Source organism: Typopeltis vanoorti, chromosome 16 (assembly GCF_054136105.1).
Source record: "Typopeltis vanoorti isolate ZY-2024b chromosome 16, IOZ_Tvanoo_1.0, whole genome shotgun sequence".
Lineage (NCBI taxonomy): Eukaryota > Metazoa > Arthropoda > Arachnida > Uropygi > Thelyphonidae > Typopeltis > Typopeltis vanoorti.
The window spans coordinates 37,901,940-37,921,852 of NC_143564.1; the positions used below are offsets into that span (position 1 = coordinate 37,901,940).

General features: G+C 36.1%; 1 protein-coding gene across 1 annotated transcript in view; it reads right to left on the bottom strand.

Annotated features, from left to right (window-relative positions):
• The window catches only part of tweek (transmembrane protein KIAA1109 homolog tweek), a 1,221,702-nt gene that overhangs the window by 361,951 nt on the left and 839,838 nt on the right, over nt 1-19,913 (bottom strand). The window contains 3 exon segments of the mRNA XM_090406645.1: nt 9,028-9,101; nt 9,219-9,252; nt 15,362-15,548. Coding sequence (XP_090262771.1) covers nt 9,028-9,101; nt 9,219-9,252; nt 15,362-15,548 — 295 coding nt within the window.

Genomic DNA, 19,913 nt, shown 5'->3' on the forward strand with positions numbered 1-19,913 from the left:
ATACTATGATTTTCTTCAGGACTTGTACAGTTCAAGTTGCTATAGAATGTTAATGAGAAAAAAAAGAAGAAGAAAAAAAAAAGAAAGAGTCTGTATAATACTATTTTTTCTAGATCCATTATATAATTCTCATTTATTAACTGTCAAACATTTTATTATTATATGTGTATCTCCATGGAGTCAGAAGACTCGTTGCAGAAGACCTACACTAACCCTTATACATAAAAATAAAAATAAAAAGATTTTTTTTTATTATTTTATTTATTTATTTATTTTAATGTGGCTCCCACTCATGAAAGACTTCTGTAAACTTAGAGAATATATGTAGCATGCATGGGTTAAGAATGTTTTTAACATTTTTATTGATTTTATATATTTTTTGGAATTATTTTATTTATTTTTTACCAAGTCCAGAAACCCTGTTCTAGAGAACAAATATGTAACTTTTTTCAAGCCACATCAGGCCTCCAATATGTGGAGCGGTGGTCTCACACTGGGGCAATGAAATCCATCTCTCACCTAAAGACATTCACAAGGATCTGTTCCCATGGTCAGATATGAACCCACAGCATGCTGGTTGGAGAGAGGATATGCTAACCACTCAGCTAACATGGCCAGCAATCATCTCTTTTTAAAGTCATTCACTGTAAGGGCATTCATAACTAATTCTGACAATCCATTGCACTGATATACCACCACTGAAACAAAATATCTAGTCAACACACCCTTAACAACCACATTCCTGCACAATGTCCAGGGCTGATCCCTAGTTTTCTCTCTATTCATCACATCAAATTCCTGACATGTACCCTCAAGGGTGTGTACAGGATAGATAGTATTACATGAAAAATTTACATCATTACTAATTTCCTATCTATAATTTTCTTCCAAATCAATCTGTTACCTGTCATCAAGACTCCAACATTGTCAGATCTTATATTTCTATCTTCTAAGACACTTTTAACTGTATCAATCTTCCTATATCTCGGTCTTGATCTAGATCTTTTTCCTGCCAACCTGGCAGAGAACACTTGTTTTGCTAATCTTCCCTCTCCCATTCTGTTTAAATGGCCATGCTACCTGAGATGAGCTCTGCTAACACATTCCTGAATGTTAACAATGTCAAGTTCTTTCCTAATATCCTCCTTTTTTAATATGATATTGCCGTTGATGCCATCTGGTCATGCCCGTAATCTTTCTCAGGACTCTCATATCTGTGGTCTCTAGTCTTTGGTCAAGTGTTTTACTTCTGACCCAGCTCTCAGATCCACAAGTTAAAACTGGCTTGAATACTATCTTGTATAGCTAATTTAATGTTTTGGCTAATTTCTTATTCCATATAAATTTATTCAGTTGACTTCCTACCATATCAGCTTTGTTGATTTTGTTGTCTATTTCCATATTTAATTTACCATCTACACTAAAAATCGTGCCAATTGTACGCCAAAAAATGCAAGACCCTTCGACACTTCTGCGCATGTCAAAAGAAGGAGAATCCATTCCGATAATAGGATAATCAATCTGTCTTGTGGGATGACTGGTTTATTATTACACATCAGGAAATTAAATTTTCTTTTATGAATGTCGTAGTTTTTAAAGTAGTAACTATTTTGCTTGTATAACAGTTGGAAAATTTTACGTATAAAGCATGTGATTTCGGTGGTGGTGACCAATTCATATATCCTTTATTTCTTTTTTAGGCTTAGCATGAATTGACGATTCTTGGCAGGTTGCCAGACTAGGCTCTGAAATCTGTGGTTGGACAGTAAGCAGCTGAAATGTTTTATTTGTTCTATAGGTTCTCCATTCACAATGCAGTTGATATTTTCAATACTTCTGCCTATTTTCATTGTCTTTGTTTTGTTATTGCTGACATTCATACCACATCTATTGCAACAGTTATTCAATTTAGTCAGAGAATCTTGCAGTGGATTTATTTAGAAGTATAACATCATCTGCATAAAGCAAAGAGCTGTCATCAACATCTCCAATTTTGATATCAAGTTTAATACTGCTTTCCTTTATAATGTGATCCATATAGATAATGAATAACAGAGGGAATAATGTACATCCTTGCCTGATACCAGATTTAACATTAATCCATCTTCCTGTACTTCCTTCAATTCTAACTGCTGACTTACAACTCACATAAAGACTAAGTATTGCTTGATATAATGCCTTATCGACACCATATAACTGTAGCATTTTGAATAGCTTCTCTCTTGGGACCTTGTCATATGTCTTTTATAGATCTACAAAACTTAAATACTGAACTTTGATATATTTCCATGATTTCTCAACTATCTGTTGTAAATTGAAAATCTGATCCTGACAGCCTCTATTTGGCCTGAATCCAGCTTGTTCTTCAACAAGCTTCTCTTCCACAATCCTTATCAACCGTTTCTCAAGTCCTGTCAGGTGTCTTCTGCTTCCAGGAGATTGACTACCATGTGTCTCCACCATGTCCTATTCTGCACCTCTCTGCTGCATTCCTCATGTGAGAGATAGGTCCAATCTTATATATTTTTCATCCATTCCAGTCTTTGTCTTCCTCTTTCCCTCAACAGTTCCTTCAAGAAGTGTCCTTTGTAGGCAGTTATGTCTCAGAATATGTCCAAAACATCTGACTGTTCTCTTTTTAATTTCTTTCATCAAGCTCCTGTTGACACCTGCCATCTCTAGTACCTCTTCATTTGTCTTTCCATGATATTCTCATAATTCTTTGCCGCATCCACATTTCAAAGGCCTCCAGTTTTTTCACACTCAGATTGGAGAGTGTCCATGTCTCTACTCCATATAATAATGTAAACCATATGTAGAATCTGGAGATTCTTAGTCTTGTTTTCAGATTTAATTCTCTAGATGTTAGTAGATTTTTCATACTGTTGAAAGTTGACCTTGCAATTTCAATCCTTTTTCTAATTTCATCTTCTGTCCTGCCATTCTCTGTGATCAAGTGTCTGAGGTATATGTATTTTTGCACCTGTTCTCATTTATTTTCTTTTATATTGATGCATATTTTTGGTATTTTCTTTTCTCTTGAAATTATCGTGATTTTTGTCTTTTTAAAGTTGAAACTGAGGCCATACTGTTTGCTATACTTGAGGGTTTCGTCTATAAGAGTTTTGATGTCATATTTTTTTCAGCTAGAAGAACTGTGTCATCTGCATTTCTTAGGCTATTAATATTTCTGCCCCCTACAGTGATTCCTTTGAGGTTACTAATTTTATTAAATATTTCTTCTGTGTACAGGTTAAAGAGAATTGGAGAAAAGACACAGCCTTGTCTCACACCTTTCTGAAATGGGAATTCTTCTGAGGTCTCTCTATTTATTCTCAAAGATGCAGTCTGTTCCCAGTAAAGATTAGTTAATAGCCAATGTCTTTTCCATCCATGCCTATTTTTGAAAGGATTTCAATTAATTGTTCATGTTGGACATTGTTGAATGCCTTTTTGTAATCTATGAAGTAGAGGTACACATCTTTTTGTTTTTCTATATAACTTTCTATGATGGTTCTGATGTTGAAAATACCTTCTCTTGTACCTACATTTTCCTTGAAGCCACTTTGTGTATCATTTATTTCTATGTTTATTTTTCTTTTATTTCTTTCAAGAATAACGTATAGGAGGACTTTTGATACTTGACTGATGAGGCTGATTGTTCTGAACTCTTCACATCTTGTAGCTTTTGTTTTTTTGGGAATTTGAACGAAAATTGAGTGATTAATATCTTTGGGTAGAAATCCAGTCTCGTATATTTTATTGCATAATTTTGTTAGAAAATTCAGTCCTCCTTCATCGAGAGCCCTCAACCATTCTCTCAAGATGTTATCTATTCCTGCAGCTTTATATGGTTTTAGTTTTCTGACAGCATTTTCAACTTCATAGAGTAAAATGGATGGTCCTTCTAAATCAGTCTGTTCAGGAATATCATTTCTTTGTTGTTCATATAATATCCTTGTGTATTCAATCCATCTTTCCATGATTTCTTTTTTATCCATTAGAATATGGTCTCTTGAGTCTCTAATGACACTTGCATGGTTTACTATATTTGTCCTGCTTGTCATTTCTCTGATCTTTTCATACATTTCTCTGCTTCTGTGTTTTCTATCAAGGTTTTCTATATCTATACATTTATATTTAATCCATTCCTCTTTGGCTTTCCTGCATTCTTTTTTTATTTCTTTATTCATGCTTTTATATTCAGGTTTGTTCTTTAACTTTTTTTCTTTGTTCCATCAATGTCAGCATTTTTTCATTCATCCAAAGTTTATTCCTTTTCCTTTTTAATTGTGGGAGTGTATTTTTGTCTGCTTCATTGATGCTATTCTTGAATGTTTTCCAGTTCATGTTAATTTCATCAATTGGTGTTCTATTTTCCGAGTGAGTTGTGGTGTCAGACTTGTTAAGGGATTTTGTGAATTCTTTTATAAAGCAGTCTTTAACTTCTTGGTTGTTAAGTGAGTCTGAATTATAAATTTCTCTTATGAATGGTTGGCTTGGTATCTTAAGTTTTATGATTTTTGCAATCACTGGATTGTGGCCCGATCCTATGTCTGTTCCAGGATATGTTTTTTTTGTGTTATTGCATTTCGGAACCTTTTGCTTATTATTATATAGTCAATTTGGTTTCTATAGATTTCCCCAGGGATTTTCCAGGTATATAGTCTTCTGGGAGGATGTTTAAACAGTGTGTTGGCAATTATTAGGTCATTGGTTTCACAGAATTGAATTAATCTTTCACCTCTTTCATTTCTGATTCCAAGCCCTTGGTTTCCCATGCAAAATGAGATTTTTTCTGAGCCTGCTTTTGCATTTAGGTCGCCCATCATTATAATAACATCATCTGACTTAGCACTGGAGATTGCAGTTTGGATGTCTTCATAAAATTGTTCCAACTCTTCATTTGGGTGATCTTGGGTTGGCGATTATGCTTGGATAATATACAGGTTGAATAGTTGTGCAATTATTTTGGCTGTTATGATTCTGTCATTTATGGGCCAATATCCCTGTAGAGATTTTGCAATTCTATTACTTAGGACAAGAGCTACTCCATTAAGGTGTAAGTCACTGCCAGAGTAGATTATAGTGTGATTTTTTTTCTTCTCATTATGCCTGTATCTGTCCACATCACTTCACTGATACCTGCAATATTGGCCTTCATCACTTCTAATTCCTGGCTTGTAGAGTGTTCTGATGTTCCATCTTACTATTTTCAAGAGATTGCTCCTGGTTTTCAGACAAGGGACATCTGAGAATATCCTCCCTGGAGGGTTTGGGATATTATCTTCATACACTACCTTAGTAGTTCTTGTCTTACAATTTCCGGTTTCAAGCTCTTCTTACCTGTAGCTATAAGAGCTGATGGTTGCAGGAGTCTCAACCACATCTCTAACTTCATATTGTGACATGGTGTGTTTCATGGTTGACAATGGATAAATATGTGATGAGGCTCCGATCTCTTCCGTGACAGCTGGCCACAAGTCCCTCAGATGTCAGGAGTGTGCCCTCAATGTGCCGTACATCTTGCTGTCATGCCCTTGATGCCATTGATCAGTCAGTGCTGATTCTTCTGACATCTTGGCCATTCCAGACTTCATGCACATAAAGGGTGACATTCTCCTATTTACAGCATTCTATATTGCTGATACCATCACTTAGTTAAGTCTGCCAGCTGAGGCGGTTTACTGGGATGAGGGGTTGGTGTGCACTACCAACTTCTTGGAGCCATAAGTAAGAGTTGATTGTATGTGAGGACCAGAGCCCAACATCCTTACCCTGAGATCAGTGGTTGACATCGATACTAAGGTGTTACCTCTCCATACATCCCAAGTTTCTCAAGTATACTTGCATAAATCTTACTAGGAATAATCAGTAGAGAAATACCTTTGTAATTCTTGCATTCAGTCTTATTTCCCTTTTTATATACGGATACTATTAGAGCTCTACTCCAATCATCTGGAATTCATCCCTCTGTAGACGCCTTCTGAACTATGTAGTGCAGCCACTGTAAGGCTTTTATACCTCCATACTTGAGCATTTCTGGTCGAATATCATCTACTCCAGCTACCTTTCCACATTTCAGGCTTTTGATGACTTTTTCTACTTCAAATATGGATAGGTATTCCTGATTGCATGTGCAGTCAGGGTTTTTTACTTACTGTGCTGATTGTTTCATTTAGCAATTTTTTGAAGTAATTACTCCATACAAGGATATTGTTTTCTCCAGTTTTCATGTCACCTTTATCATCTCTAACTCCTTTTACAGCACTCTTTCCTCCATTTCTGAGCTTCTTCGACAACCTACAGAGTATCTTGCCACCTTCTTGATAATTATTTTCTATGTTCTTACCAAAGTCTTCCAATGACTTTTGTTTATTTAGTTTTACACAGTGTTTAGCTTTCTTACATTTGTTTCTGTATTCTCTAAGAGCACAAGCCGACTTATTTGCCAGGAACATTTGATATGCTTTCTTCTTTTCCTTCACTGTCTCTTTGACTTCCTGTGTCTACCAGAGAGTTCTAATTTTTCTATCCTTGCACACAACCTCACCACATGCCTCTTTGGCTGAATCAATCAATGTTTTCTTCAGGGCTTGCTACTGAATCTCCAAGGTTTGGTTCCTGTTCTCAAACTCTTTAATTTTTTCTTAAATAATACTTGTGTATTTTAGTCCAGTTCACATCTGAGAGCTGCTCAACTTTTATTCGCTTTAAAACTTTCTTACATGTTATTCTTTTTAATATGAAATTCAATTTTATCTTGCTCAAGACTAAATAGTGATCACTTCCAATTTCAAATCCTCTGTACACTCTGGTGTCCTGCACCAGGGAGAAAACATCACTATCAACAATAACACAGTCAATGAGACTTTTGTTATTCCTTGCCTCTTCTCTCCATGTGAATTTGTGCACATTTTTATATTGGAACATGGTGTTAGTAATAACCAGTCCATGTCCTGAGCAGAAATCCAACAGGTATTTGCCATTATTATTAGCTTTGCTCTTTTTTCCAAATTTTCCCAAAACATTTTTGTATGTCTCACAATCATTTCCTACTCTGCTATTTAGATCCCCCAACAAGGACTTTTGATTTTTCATTGTGTCAGTTGCTTTCTCTAAAGCCTCAAAAAATTCCTCCACGTCTACCTTAGTAGAACCTTCTGTGGGATCATAGACACAAATAAGTCTCATTGTCCAGTTCCCCATTCTCATATTTACCCACATCACTCTACTTGAGACTGTCTGCCATTCAAGATGATTAGCCTCCTATTTAGTGTTGAATACTATGGCTACTCCTTCTTTTCCTTGATTGTTATTGCCTGAATATAACATTTTGTATTTATTGCTCAGAAAGATCTCACCAGTTTTTGTCTTTTTTGTTTCAGTCACCCCTATTATGTCGATCTGGTACTTGTCTAATTCCTCAGCTAGCACCATTTCTTTGCCATTCAGGCTTCTTATCTTGATAGTACCGATCTTTAACTCTGGTGATGTCAAGTTGGGTTGTGTTTTCGGATCTGTTCCAGTAGCTGACTTTACGCTGTTCACCCTGGTTTCCTGGTGAAATCAACGGGGGCCTTGTTTAACTGAGCAACGCCCCAGCTAGCATGAAATTCTATCATGTTGTACCATCATTTTATATTGTGGTTTAAGCCAATAAGAATACAATTTCATCAGCTAAATCCCAAATTGGCAGTCCATCCTCGTTCGTTCAGTATCTATGTAGATAACTAACAGGGTGCAACCACGAGAAGGTGAGGACTGGACATTAGGTCAAAAGCCCTGGTCGGTTTTCTGCATTCTTTTAAAGCTTATGTGGAGGTCTCCTCTCAGTTATACAGCTTTGATTCTTAAGCACCCCATTCTTTTGTCATAAATTCTTCAAAACCTATTAACTAAACTTTGTGACCCACACACATCCATAACCAGCACGGTCACTCATCTTTGAATACTCTTCACCATCTGATGATCCCGCACAAGAAACCCTGGTGGTTAAATCTGTGCACAATAGTCAACATGCAGTTGAATCATAACTTTATTAAAATAATAATTCCCTATTTTTATTGTTAGTACATTTTATCAACACCCAAGTAATCCTTTGAATTATTTGCCAATTTTGAAATATGCTCTCTGAACACCATTATCCCCCCCGCATCTCCAAGTCCCCAGACTCATCTATTTCCTGATCCAGTACTATCAATATGATACACAGTACATAACCTTTTCAACCTGAAGTATATAACCTTACATTTTGCAACATTAAATTGACAACCACTTTCCTTTGCCCATAATGCCAATTTATTTAAATCATCCTGATATCTACATCTGCTTTTGTTTCATCAGTAAACAATTGAATATTATTTCTCCCACATACAAATATGCTTAAATCATTCTCCATATGATTAATATACAAATTAATGAGTAGTGGCCCTAATAGAGAACCCTTGTGGCAGAGATGTTTGAAAATGTCTTTACATGGTAAATGAGTTTTATTTCCTGATATGAGACAACCATGTTGCTCCTATGAGGTCTTCTTCAGTAGCTTCAAAACATTCCATGCTTGATCTCCAGAGCAAGGTTTCTGGACTAATTAATTCTTAATCATGTTAAAGCTATGAATGACAATCCTATCAATGGCACTAATGTGCTATAGGATTGCATGCTTTATGGTAGGATTTGGATCACAATACTGCTGATTGCTATACCATCATTTAATTTCAGCATTGTCCTCAAGTCTCGTGCTCGGCATTCTCACATCTCCACTCCTCCAAGTTTCAAAAATGTGTAAACATTTCTAGAAAAATACACACACTTTCAACACATACTCTTTCCTTTTCTGCCATGTCTGCTAAATATCATAAGTGAACATAGTTATTGGCTCAAGCTGTAAATGAATACTAAGTGATTATCACACTGACAGGTAAAGTCATAAATGTTGAACCCCCCCATTTCTTCTAATGTTTTCAACAGCAAACTAATGATATTAAAAACATGAAGAAAATAAAGATGAATTTCACTATTTACCTCAGGTATACTTTGTAAAGTCATCCATGCAAATAAGCTAGCTTTTTTTATGCCTCCTTTTCTCTGTCCAGAAGCTCCAGTTTGAGTAGGATCAACAGCAAGCAAATTTCCTCGATGACTAATTAAATCAATACTATCTTGATACATATCTGTTGAAAATTTAGCACTACCACTGGTGCTTGTAATAGGACTTTCTCCTGAAACAGTTCTTGAATTGTAATGAACCTACAAGGGAAAGGGACCAAGATCAGTTATTATTATTTTTTTTAAATTTAAAATTTAAATCAAAACACGAATTGTGAATTAATGCAGTAAATTAAATACAAATATGGCCTCAGATAACGAACATCCCCTTACATAATAACATTACAGTTGAATGTTTTAGAATTTTGACACATTGCAACTATAATGCAAAGGAACAGATAAACAACATGATTTAAGAATATTTAACAAGATGTATAAATATGATAGAGTAAAGGTGAAATTAGTTTTAACATGTTCTAACTAGCAAAAACATGATGCTCCAAACTATATTCAGAGATCCTAGTAGTGCCTAATAAGAACTAGAAACTACTTTATTGAATGGTACACATTTTCTAAACATATCCAGCATAAACTGGTATGCACATTTTATTATTTGCTTAGTATGGAACTTATCTGTCGATTGTTTTTATGCTGTGCTAATATCATACCAATAACTTTTTTTTTTTTTTATTAGCCCAGAGGACGGAAGATAAGGTGTGTAGAATGTTCATTGCTTTATGACACTTGTCTCATAACTGATGTATGCGAGGGAGGAAACTGAGTTTGCTCCCTCAAATATCAGTCCCAAGAACTTGGATTCTGATGTAACCAGGATTAGTGATTGTCCTAGTTGGAGTTCTCAGTAAGGATGAAGACAATGTCTGTGGAAAAGTGCACACAAATTGCTATGAAATTTTGAAAATCCATTGCAAACACCCATTTTGAGAGATAGTCAATGGTTAGCTACAGTTGTGTTACTATGATCCTCATATTACATCAGTGATAGAAGATGGTAGTCATCCACATATAGGGGCATTACTTACTTACTGTTGGAGGACGTTATTCTGTTATCAAGTTGACCTTGATATCAAAAAAAGCATGACACTTAAATCAGAACCTTGTGGGACCCATCATCTTGGTTACAGGAGAGGGTACTTTCCACTTGGACTTGGAAGATTTGGTTGGAAGTTAAAAGAGAGAGATTCCCACTAGGACCAAATTATGTAAGTCTTTCAATATTCAAATTCTCTAAGCAGTGTCATATGATTTTTGCATATCAAAGTAAAGCAATACTAGATGCTTGCATTTTAGCAAGGCAAGTATCTAGTATCCAGCCATATAAGATGATGAGTGGTCTAAAGTTTATTTTTCACTTGGTTAGACTATAATAAATATAGTTTAATCTTTTATCCAAGTGTGAGCAAACAAAGCTTGCGCCTGAAAGTATCTTCAGGACTGGGGTCAGGTAATACAACACTGGGCAACTCGTAGCAAAGGTGGACCAAGCTAACAACCAAGCATCCTTTGCTACTAGTTGCCCGGTGTTGTGCTACCTGACCACAGTTCTGAAGATACTTTCAGGCACAAACTTTGTTTGCTCACACTTGGATAAAAGATTAAACTAAATTTATTATAGTCTAACCAAGTGAAAAATAAACTTCCAACATCTTTCTCTAAATCCAGAGTAATTTAATAAAAAGATGGCACACCTTTTGGCAATTCCTATAGGTAAAGATGACCTCGCTATTGCTTCCACCTGGTATCTCCATGTCTGGGCCTGGCTCCCACTGAAGAGACCTCAATAAAGGTCGAAACTAGTCTGGGTAGTGGCCCTTCCCTTAATGCATAATATTATACATATCCGCAAGGAGATGTGTTTTGCATTATGGGAGATACTGAGATAGGAGTGATGTTAGCTTGGTCCACCTTTGTTACGAGTTGCCTGGTGTTGTACTACCTGACCCCAGTCCTGAAGGTACTTTCAGGCACAAACTTTGTTTGCTCACACTTGGATAAAGGATTAAACTAAATTTATTAAAGATGATGAGTGGTAGAATGATATTTTTGGAAGCCCGATTGTGTTCTGGAAAAAAGTTGTTTCTCTCCAGAAACCATAAAAGATTAGAGCTAGACTTTTTATTATTATTTTTAGAATCTTGCACAAGTAGTTGGTCAGAGCAACTGAACAGTAGTTATTTAGGTATTTTGGATCCTTCCCTTTCCCTGGCTTAGGAAGGGCAATTATAATAGCCTTTCCTAAGCCAAAGGTGGTATATCAGTCTTTCATTTTCTGGATTTTTTTCCATAATTTTTTGCTGTTGGTGGATCATGATATGGAAGGAGTAAATTGGATCCAGGATTCCTTTTGGCTCCAATACCTGATGTGATATACCTGCAGGCAATGAATGTGCTGGGGGAGTGGAACACCAGGGCTATCCCAGATGCTATATGAGCACCGCAGCATGCCTTGGCCCCACCCCTAGTTCATAAGAAACAACACCCTAGCTGATTGATCCTAGCTGCCTGTCTTGCCAAAACAGAAGCAAAAATAGTGCAAGACTATCAAGATCTCCCTTTCTGAATGTCACACGGCATGGCAAACACATCAGCAAGGCATTAGATCCCAGTGATGGTGGTCTGGAAGACAGAAGAGTAAAAAAGTATAACAAAGAATAAGAACTTAAAGGGCTAGTAGCATCACTGGGAGGGGTCTATCATCAGCACTCATTAGAGTTATCCTTCCGTAATCATTCTTCCTACTTGTCACATAATGAAAAAACACTTTGGGATTTCCTTTGGCCTGCTTGGTTAATTTCTTCTCATAATCTGATTTTACCTTCTTTACTATGCTGGTCACCTTTCTTGCCTGACCCTTGTACTGTTTGAGCTTGCTGGTCACTTTCTCCCTATGTACCCTCCAAAACATTTTCTTTTTTTTTAGCTCGTAGCTCATGCTTAATGATACTACTCATCCATTTGACAACTATCTGATTTGTCCTCCTGACATTGGGTATGTAGTCTGATATTGCTTCCTCTAGATGCTCTAACCATCCTCCATACACTGTGAACAAATGACATAAACTGCTTCAAGTTGCCTCCTAAACTAGTCATAATCACCTGCCTTAAAGTTCCATATACGAGGGTTGTGTGAAAAGTTTGGTAAATTTCCAATAGACTGTGACACAGTTCGTTCATTCATTCATGTCGACATGTATCATCTTTTTTCATGACCCCTGGCAAAATTTTAGCCACATGCGACGTGTACTTCTTGTTTGGCAAACATTTAAAATGACCGTGTTCACATTTTTCATAAAAAGGGAGAAAAACAAGTTTCATGCAAAGATAAAACACTTTTATTTGAAGAAGTGGAAGGCCACACAGATCAAAGCCGAGTTAGATGCAGTTCATGGGGACTCCGCACCAGCATTAATGACTATTTATTTTTGGATAAACGAGTTTAAACAAGGACCTAAGTCTATCAAAGAAGAAGTGCGCTCCAGATGTCCGACTGAGGTCACTACAAAGGAAATTATTGACAAAATCCATGGTATCGTTATGGAAGACTGCCAAGTGAAAGTGCACGAGATTGCTGAGATTGTAGGCATCTCAACTGAACAGGTGTATAATATCCTGCAAGAAAAATTGTACACAAAAAAGTTGTGTGAGCAATGCTGTGATTGTTGACTGTCGATCAAACAACACGCAAGCAAAAAGACATTTCAACTCAGTGTTTGGTGATATTTAATCACAATTCACAGGATTTTTTGCGTCGATTCGTGACTGTAGATGAAACTTGGATCCATTACTACACACCTGAGTCCAAGCAGCAATCAAAACAGTGGACAATGCCCAGTGAAAGAGCACCAAAAAAAGCGAAGACTGTTTTGTCAGCTGGGAAGGTGATGGCCACTGTTTTTTGGGATTCCAAAGGAATTATCATGACAGACTATTTGGAAAAGGGTAAGACAATAACAGGAATCTATTATGCATCATTGTTGGACCGTTTAAAAGAAGAACTGAAGAAAAAATGGCCAAGATTAGCCCACAAAAAAGTGCTCTTTCATCAAGACAATGCACCGTCCCACACATTGACTGTTGCAATAGCAAAATTGCACGAATTAAGGTTCTAATTGGTTCCACATCCACTGTATTCACCAGACCTGGCCTCGTGTGACTTCTTGTTCCCAAACTTAAAAATTTGGCTCAGTGGGAAAAATTTTTCTTTGAACAAGGATGTCAATGACTATTTTGCACAATTGACAAATCCTACTTTTTAGATGAGATGAAAAATTGGAAACTTGTTGGACCAAATGTGTACACCTCAATGGAGAATATGTTGAGAAATAAATGTGATTTAAAAAAAAAAAAAAATGTGTTTAACTTGCTTTTTAACCAAATTTTTCAAACAACCCTCGTACACCCCTTCGTAGCTGAAATTCCTACGTTTTGCTACCTTCCAAGTCAATACTGCAAAATTGCAAGATTGCAAGATCACTCACCACAAATGAAGGCAATGTAGCCACCTTAGTTATGGACAGGCCTTCTGATTCTATAACCAGATCCAACACCCTTGTAACCTGATTCCCTCTATCAAATGCTGCTTCAAGTAATTATCTCTCGGCAATTGTATAAATTCCATTTCCTTCTATCTATGTATTGAAGTCCCCAATAATAATTGCTTGACCTACAATTTGCTGATGCATGTTATCCACATCATTATTGGCACTCCCCTGGCCTATAGGCAATCAAGTGTATATTTTGTCCTGATAGCCTTAACCTCAACATCAGACTAACTCCAATAACCTAATGAAATGCTATTCATTAGTTTATGTATTCAAACAGTCACATGCCTGTTTCCAACTCTTGACTGCAGTTTATCTGCTATCATCAGCAGATGAACTTTCTGTATGTTATACAGAAATAACTTCCTGAAGATCTTTCTGTATTCTGTAGGTTTATTTGCTATCCTAAATAAAACAAAACAAAAAAGACTTCCTTACATGATTTTTTTCCTTCACTCATGTTTTTATGATGCTAAAATAGGTACCTGATTTTGTAAGATGGCTAAATGCAACAGAATCAGACTATGTATAATTAATTTCAATTAAATCTTATCTCCTTTTCCTATTAGCTAAATTTGACATAAGACATCTTACCAACTAATTCCTATAACTGATATGATGCCAGCCTGATTGGCTAATAACACATAGAAATCTATGCTTTCCATCTAAAAAGTTGTGGATTCGAATCCCATTGGGATGAAAGTCTGTGATATCTTTAGTATGGCAGGCAATTTACATCACTCAGCGTGAGAAAACAACCTTACTTATAGGAGATGTGATGTGGATTGGAATCCTAATGGTATAGAAGTTCATGAAATCCTTATGTAGTGAGTGATTTCCATCACTCAGCTTGAGAAACCACCTTACTTACTGGAGATGTGATGCAGCCTGAAAAATAAAAATGTTCCATGCTTTGTTTCTAGATCAGAGGCTATAGATCACCTAATCCTTAGCTCACCCATGGTAGTAATATACTATGTATATATATTATAATATCTTGGAAATGGGATATCCATAAAAAAAATAATAAAAGAACATACAATCTCTCAAGACATTTGGTGAGTCTACTCTGAATTCTCACACTATTTATTTGACAGCAGTAATCCAATACAGGACTAACCAGAAACTTATAAGGATATCCTAATATTCCTGCTGGAAAGGAAGCATCTTTAATTCTTCTGAATTAATTTTCTTAACAATATGACTCTTGAACATAAATTTGGTATCAACTAAAATGCCAAATTTTTTAGTGGAATAAGTTAACTTTGGCTCTATTTACCTCAAATTCCATAATTCTATCCATTTAATATTATATCCATCTAATATTATTTTCTTTAGAGCAAAAATGGTTTTAAATGGGTGAATAACAGTGACTCGAACTTGGTGCTGTAGTACTATTAAACTTCATTTTCTCACACTTTGACCATCCATGTACTATGTTCTGATATATACAGTACATTGATATATTTTTATCAATGCAAGTAGTCTATTTCTCATCCCAGTTTCATGTGGTATCTCTCAAAAGTCTCAGTGAAGCCAAGAAATACCATTCTTTGAGGGGAAGTCAAAGATTTCCATAAGGATATCCTAATGATTTTGATTAATACTATGTCATATCTTTATCCAGTTGCTCCTGAATTTATTAATTAAAGGGATAAATCGAAAACTGTATTAAATATAATTTTAGTATCAGAGAAGTAGCTTGCACCTGTATTTGTTGTCATGTTGTATTAATAAATGTTATTTACCTTAACATCTAAACCAGGAATAAGGAAAATGGTAAAATCTGCAATCTGGCCAGCAGGAACTTGCATGTAACGCAATCTTGATGCTGATGCATTATTCTTTATACCACTTCCATGCCGCTTTTTACTGTGACTTGGAGAAGAAAGATCGAAACCACCTCCTGAGAAACTTCTCTCTTTTCTCATGGATCTGAAAATTAAAAATATTATTACATCTCCACATAATTATCATTCTTGATTTTTTTCAAGTTTTTATATTAATACTGTATTTATGTAAATGTAAAAAAAAAAATTATATATATATATATAATATATATATAATTCAGGGGGGGGGTGATTAAGGATCAAAGCTATACAACTGAGAGGAGACCTCCACATAGCCATTAAAGGAATGCGGAGAACCGACCAGGACTTCTGACCTAATGTCCAATCCTCACCTTCTCGTGGTGCACCCTGTTAGGTATCTACCTGGATACTGAACGAACGAGGATGGGCTGGCAATTTGGTATTTAGCTGACCAAATTGTATTTTTATTGGCTTAAACCAAAATACAAAATGATGGTACAACATGACAAAATGAAATGCCGGCTGGGCCGTCGCCTGGTTAAACAAGGTCCCCGTTGTTTTTGCCGGGGAACCAGGACGAACAGTGAAAAGTCAGCTACTGGAACAAATCTGAAAACACACCCTAACTCAACATCACCAGAGTTAAAGATTGGTACTATCAACATAAGAAGCCTGAATGGCAAAGAAATGGAGCTAGCTAAGAAATTAGATAAGTACCAGATCGACATAATAGGGGTGACTGAAACAAAAAAGACAAAAACTGGTGAGATCTTTCTGAGCAATAAATACAAAATGTTATATTCAGGCAATAACAATCAAGGAAAAGAAGGAGTAGCCATAGTATTCAATACTAAATAGGAGGCTAATCATCTTGAATGGCAGACAGTCTCAAGTAGAGTGATGTGGGTAAATATGAGAATGGGGAACTGGACAATGAGACTTATTTGTGCCTATGGTCCCACAGAAGGTTCTACTAAAGGTAGACGTGGAGGAATTTTTTGATGCTTTAGAGAAAGCAACTGGCACAATGTAAAATGAAAAGTTGGTCCTTGTTGGGGATCTAAATAGCAGAGTAGGAAATGATTGTGAGACACAAAAATATTTTGAGAAAATTTGGAGAAAGAGCAAAGCTAATAATAATGGGAAATACCTGTTGGATTTCTGCACAGGACATGGACTGGTTATTACTAACACCATGCTCCAACATAAAAATGTGCACAAATTCACATGGAGAGAAGAGGCAAGGAATAACAAAAGTCTCATTGACTATGTTATTGTCAATAGTGATGTTTTTTCTCTGGTGAGGGACACCAGAGTGTACAGAGGATTTAAAATTGGAAGTGATCCCTATTTAGTCTTGAGCAGGATAAAATTGAATTTCATATTGAAAAGAATATATGTAAGAAAGTTTTAAAGAGAATAAAAGTTGAGCAGCTCTCAGATGTGAACTGTAGACTAAAATTCAGAGAGATTATTGGAAAAAAAAAATGAAAGAGATTGAGAACAGCAACCAAACCTTGGAGATTCACTGGCAAGCCTTGGAAAAAACCCTGATTGATTCAGTCAGAGAGGCATGTGGTGAGGTTGTTTACAAGGATAGAAAAATCAGAACTCCATGGTGGACACAGGAAGTTAAAGAGGCAGTGAAGGAAAAGAAGAAAGCATATCAAAAGTTCCTGGCAAATAAATCAGCTTGTGCTCTTAGAGAATACAGAGACAAATGTAAGAATGCTGAACACTGTGTAAAATTAGCTAAACAAAAGTCATGGGAGGACTTTGGCAAGAACATAGAAAATAATTATCAAGAAGGTGGCAAGATACTCTGGAGGTTGTTGAAGAAGCTTAGAAATGGAGGAAATAGTGCTGTAAAAGGAGTTAGAGATGATAAAGGTGACATGAAAACAGGAGAAAAAGATATCCTTGAAGTATGGAGTAATTACTTCGAAAAATTGCTAAATGAAACAGGCAGTGATAGCACAGTGGTAAAAAACACTCAACAGGCATACAGTCAGGAATACATATCCATACTTGTAGTAAGAAAAGCCATCCAAGTCTTGAAATGTGGAAAGGCAGCAGGAGTAGATGATATTCGACCAGAAATTCTGAAGTATGGTGGTATAAATATTTTACAGTGGCTGCACTGCATAATTCAGAAAACCTGGACAGAGGGACGAATTCCCGATGATTGGAGTAGAGCTCTCATAGTACCCATATATAAAAAGGGAGATAAAACTGAATGTGAGAATTACAGAGGTATTTCCCTAATGAGTGTTCCTGGCAAGATTTATGCAAGTATACTTGAGAAACGGTTGAGAAGAATTGTGGAAGAAAGCTTGGTGAAGAACATGTTGGAATCAGGCCAAATAGAGGCTGTCATGATCAGATCTTCACTTTAAGAAAAATAGTTGAGAAAGCATAGGAATATAACAAAGATCTATATTTAAGTTTTGTCGATCTGGAAAAGGCATATGACATGGTGCCAAGAGAGAAGCTATTCAATACACTACAGTTATATGGTGTAAATGGAGTATTATATCAAGCAATACTTAGTCTGCATATGAGTTGTAAGTCAGCAGTTAGAATTGAACGAAGTACAGGAAGATGGTTTAATATTAAATCTGGTTTGAGACAAGGATGTACATTATCCCCTCTGTTATTCATTATCTATATGGATCACATTATGAAGGAAAGTGGTATTAAACATGATATCAAAATTGGAGATGTTAATGTCAGCTCTTTCCTTTATGCAGATGATGTTGTACTTTTAAATAAATCCGCTACAAGTCTACAAGATTCCCTGACTAAATTGAATAACTGTTGTAATAGATATGGTATGAAGGTCAGCAATAAAAAGACAAAGACAATGAAAATAGGCACAATCGTTGAAAATGTCAACTGCGTTGTGAACGGAGAACCTGTGGAACAAGTAAAACATTTCAGCTACTTAGGTATGATTTTTAGTGAAGATGGTAAAATAAATATGGAAATAGACAACATAAACAATAATGCTGGTATGGTATTGAGTCAATTGAATAAATTCATATGGAATAAGAGAGAAATTAGTTGGAAAACTAAATTAGCTGTATACAAGACAGTGTTCAAACCAGTTTTAACTTATGAATCTGAGAGCTGGGTCAGAATTAAAATACTTGACCAAAGACTAGAGACTGCAGATATGAGAGTCCTGAGAAAGAAGAAAGATTAGAGGCTTAAACAGATGGCATCAATGGCAATATCATATTAAAAACGAGGATATTAGGAAAGAACTTGACATTGTCAGTATCCAGAAATGCGTTAGCAGAGCTAATCTCAGGTAGTATGGTCACTTAAACAGAATGGGTGAGGAAAGATTAGCAAAACAAGTGTTCTCTGCCAGGTTGGCAGGAAAACGATCCAGAGGAAGACCAAGATATAGGTGGATTGATACTGTACAAAGTGCCTTAGACGATAGAAATATAAGATCTGATAATGTGGAGTGTCTTGACAAGTAACAGACTGTTTTGGAGGAAAATTGTAGATAGGAAGTTAGTAATGATGTAAATTTTTCATGTAGTACTATCATATCCTGTACATCCTTGAGGGTACATGGCAGGAATTTGAAGACAATGATGATGACATAATTCAGGAGTGCTGAGGGTCAAGGCTGGATAACTGGAATGGACCTTCACATGGTTCTCCACATCTGCCAAAAGGCAGATGTGGAGAACCAACTAGGGTTTCACCTGATATTCCAATCCTCACCTTCTCGTTGTGCACCTTATTGGGTATCTACATGGATAGGGAATGAACAAGAATGAGCTGACAATTTGGAATTTACTTTAACCATAACTGAAAATAATGGTGCAACATGATGGAATTTCATGCTGGCTGGAGACATTGCCTAGTTAAACAAGCCCCCCCCCCCCCTCCCATTGTATTCACCAAGGAACCAGGATGAACAGTGAAAAGTCAGCTACTGGAATAAACCACAACTCAACATCAGCAGAGACCAAGATTGGTACCATCACCATAAGAAGTATCAATGGAAAAGAAATGGAACTAGCAGAGGAATTGGATAACCACCAGATCGACATAACAGGTGTTACCAAAACAAAGAAGACAAAAACAAGTGAGATCTTTCTAGGCAACAAATACAAAATGTTATATTCAGGAAATAACAATCAGGAAAAGGAAAGGGTAGCTATAATATTAAACATTAAATATAAGGATAATTTTCTTGAATGGCAGGCAATATTAAGTAGAGTGATGTGGGCTAATATCAGAATGGGAGCTACACAATGAAACTTATTTGTACTAATAGTCCCACAGAAGGTTCTATTAAGGAAGAAATAGAGGAATTTTTCAAGGCATTAGAGAAGGCAACTGACACAATGAAAAAGGAAAAGTTGGTCCTTGTTGGAGATCTTAACAGCAGAGTAAGAAATGATTACTAGGCATACGGGGAGAGTTCTGATAAACACCTACAACAAAAATATTAAAGCGACTGATA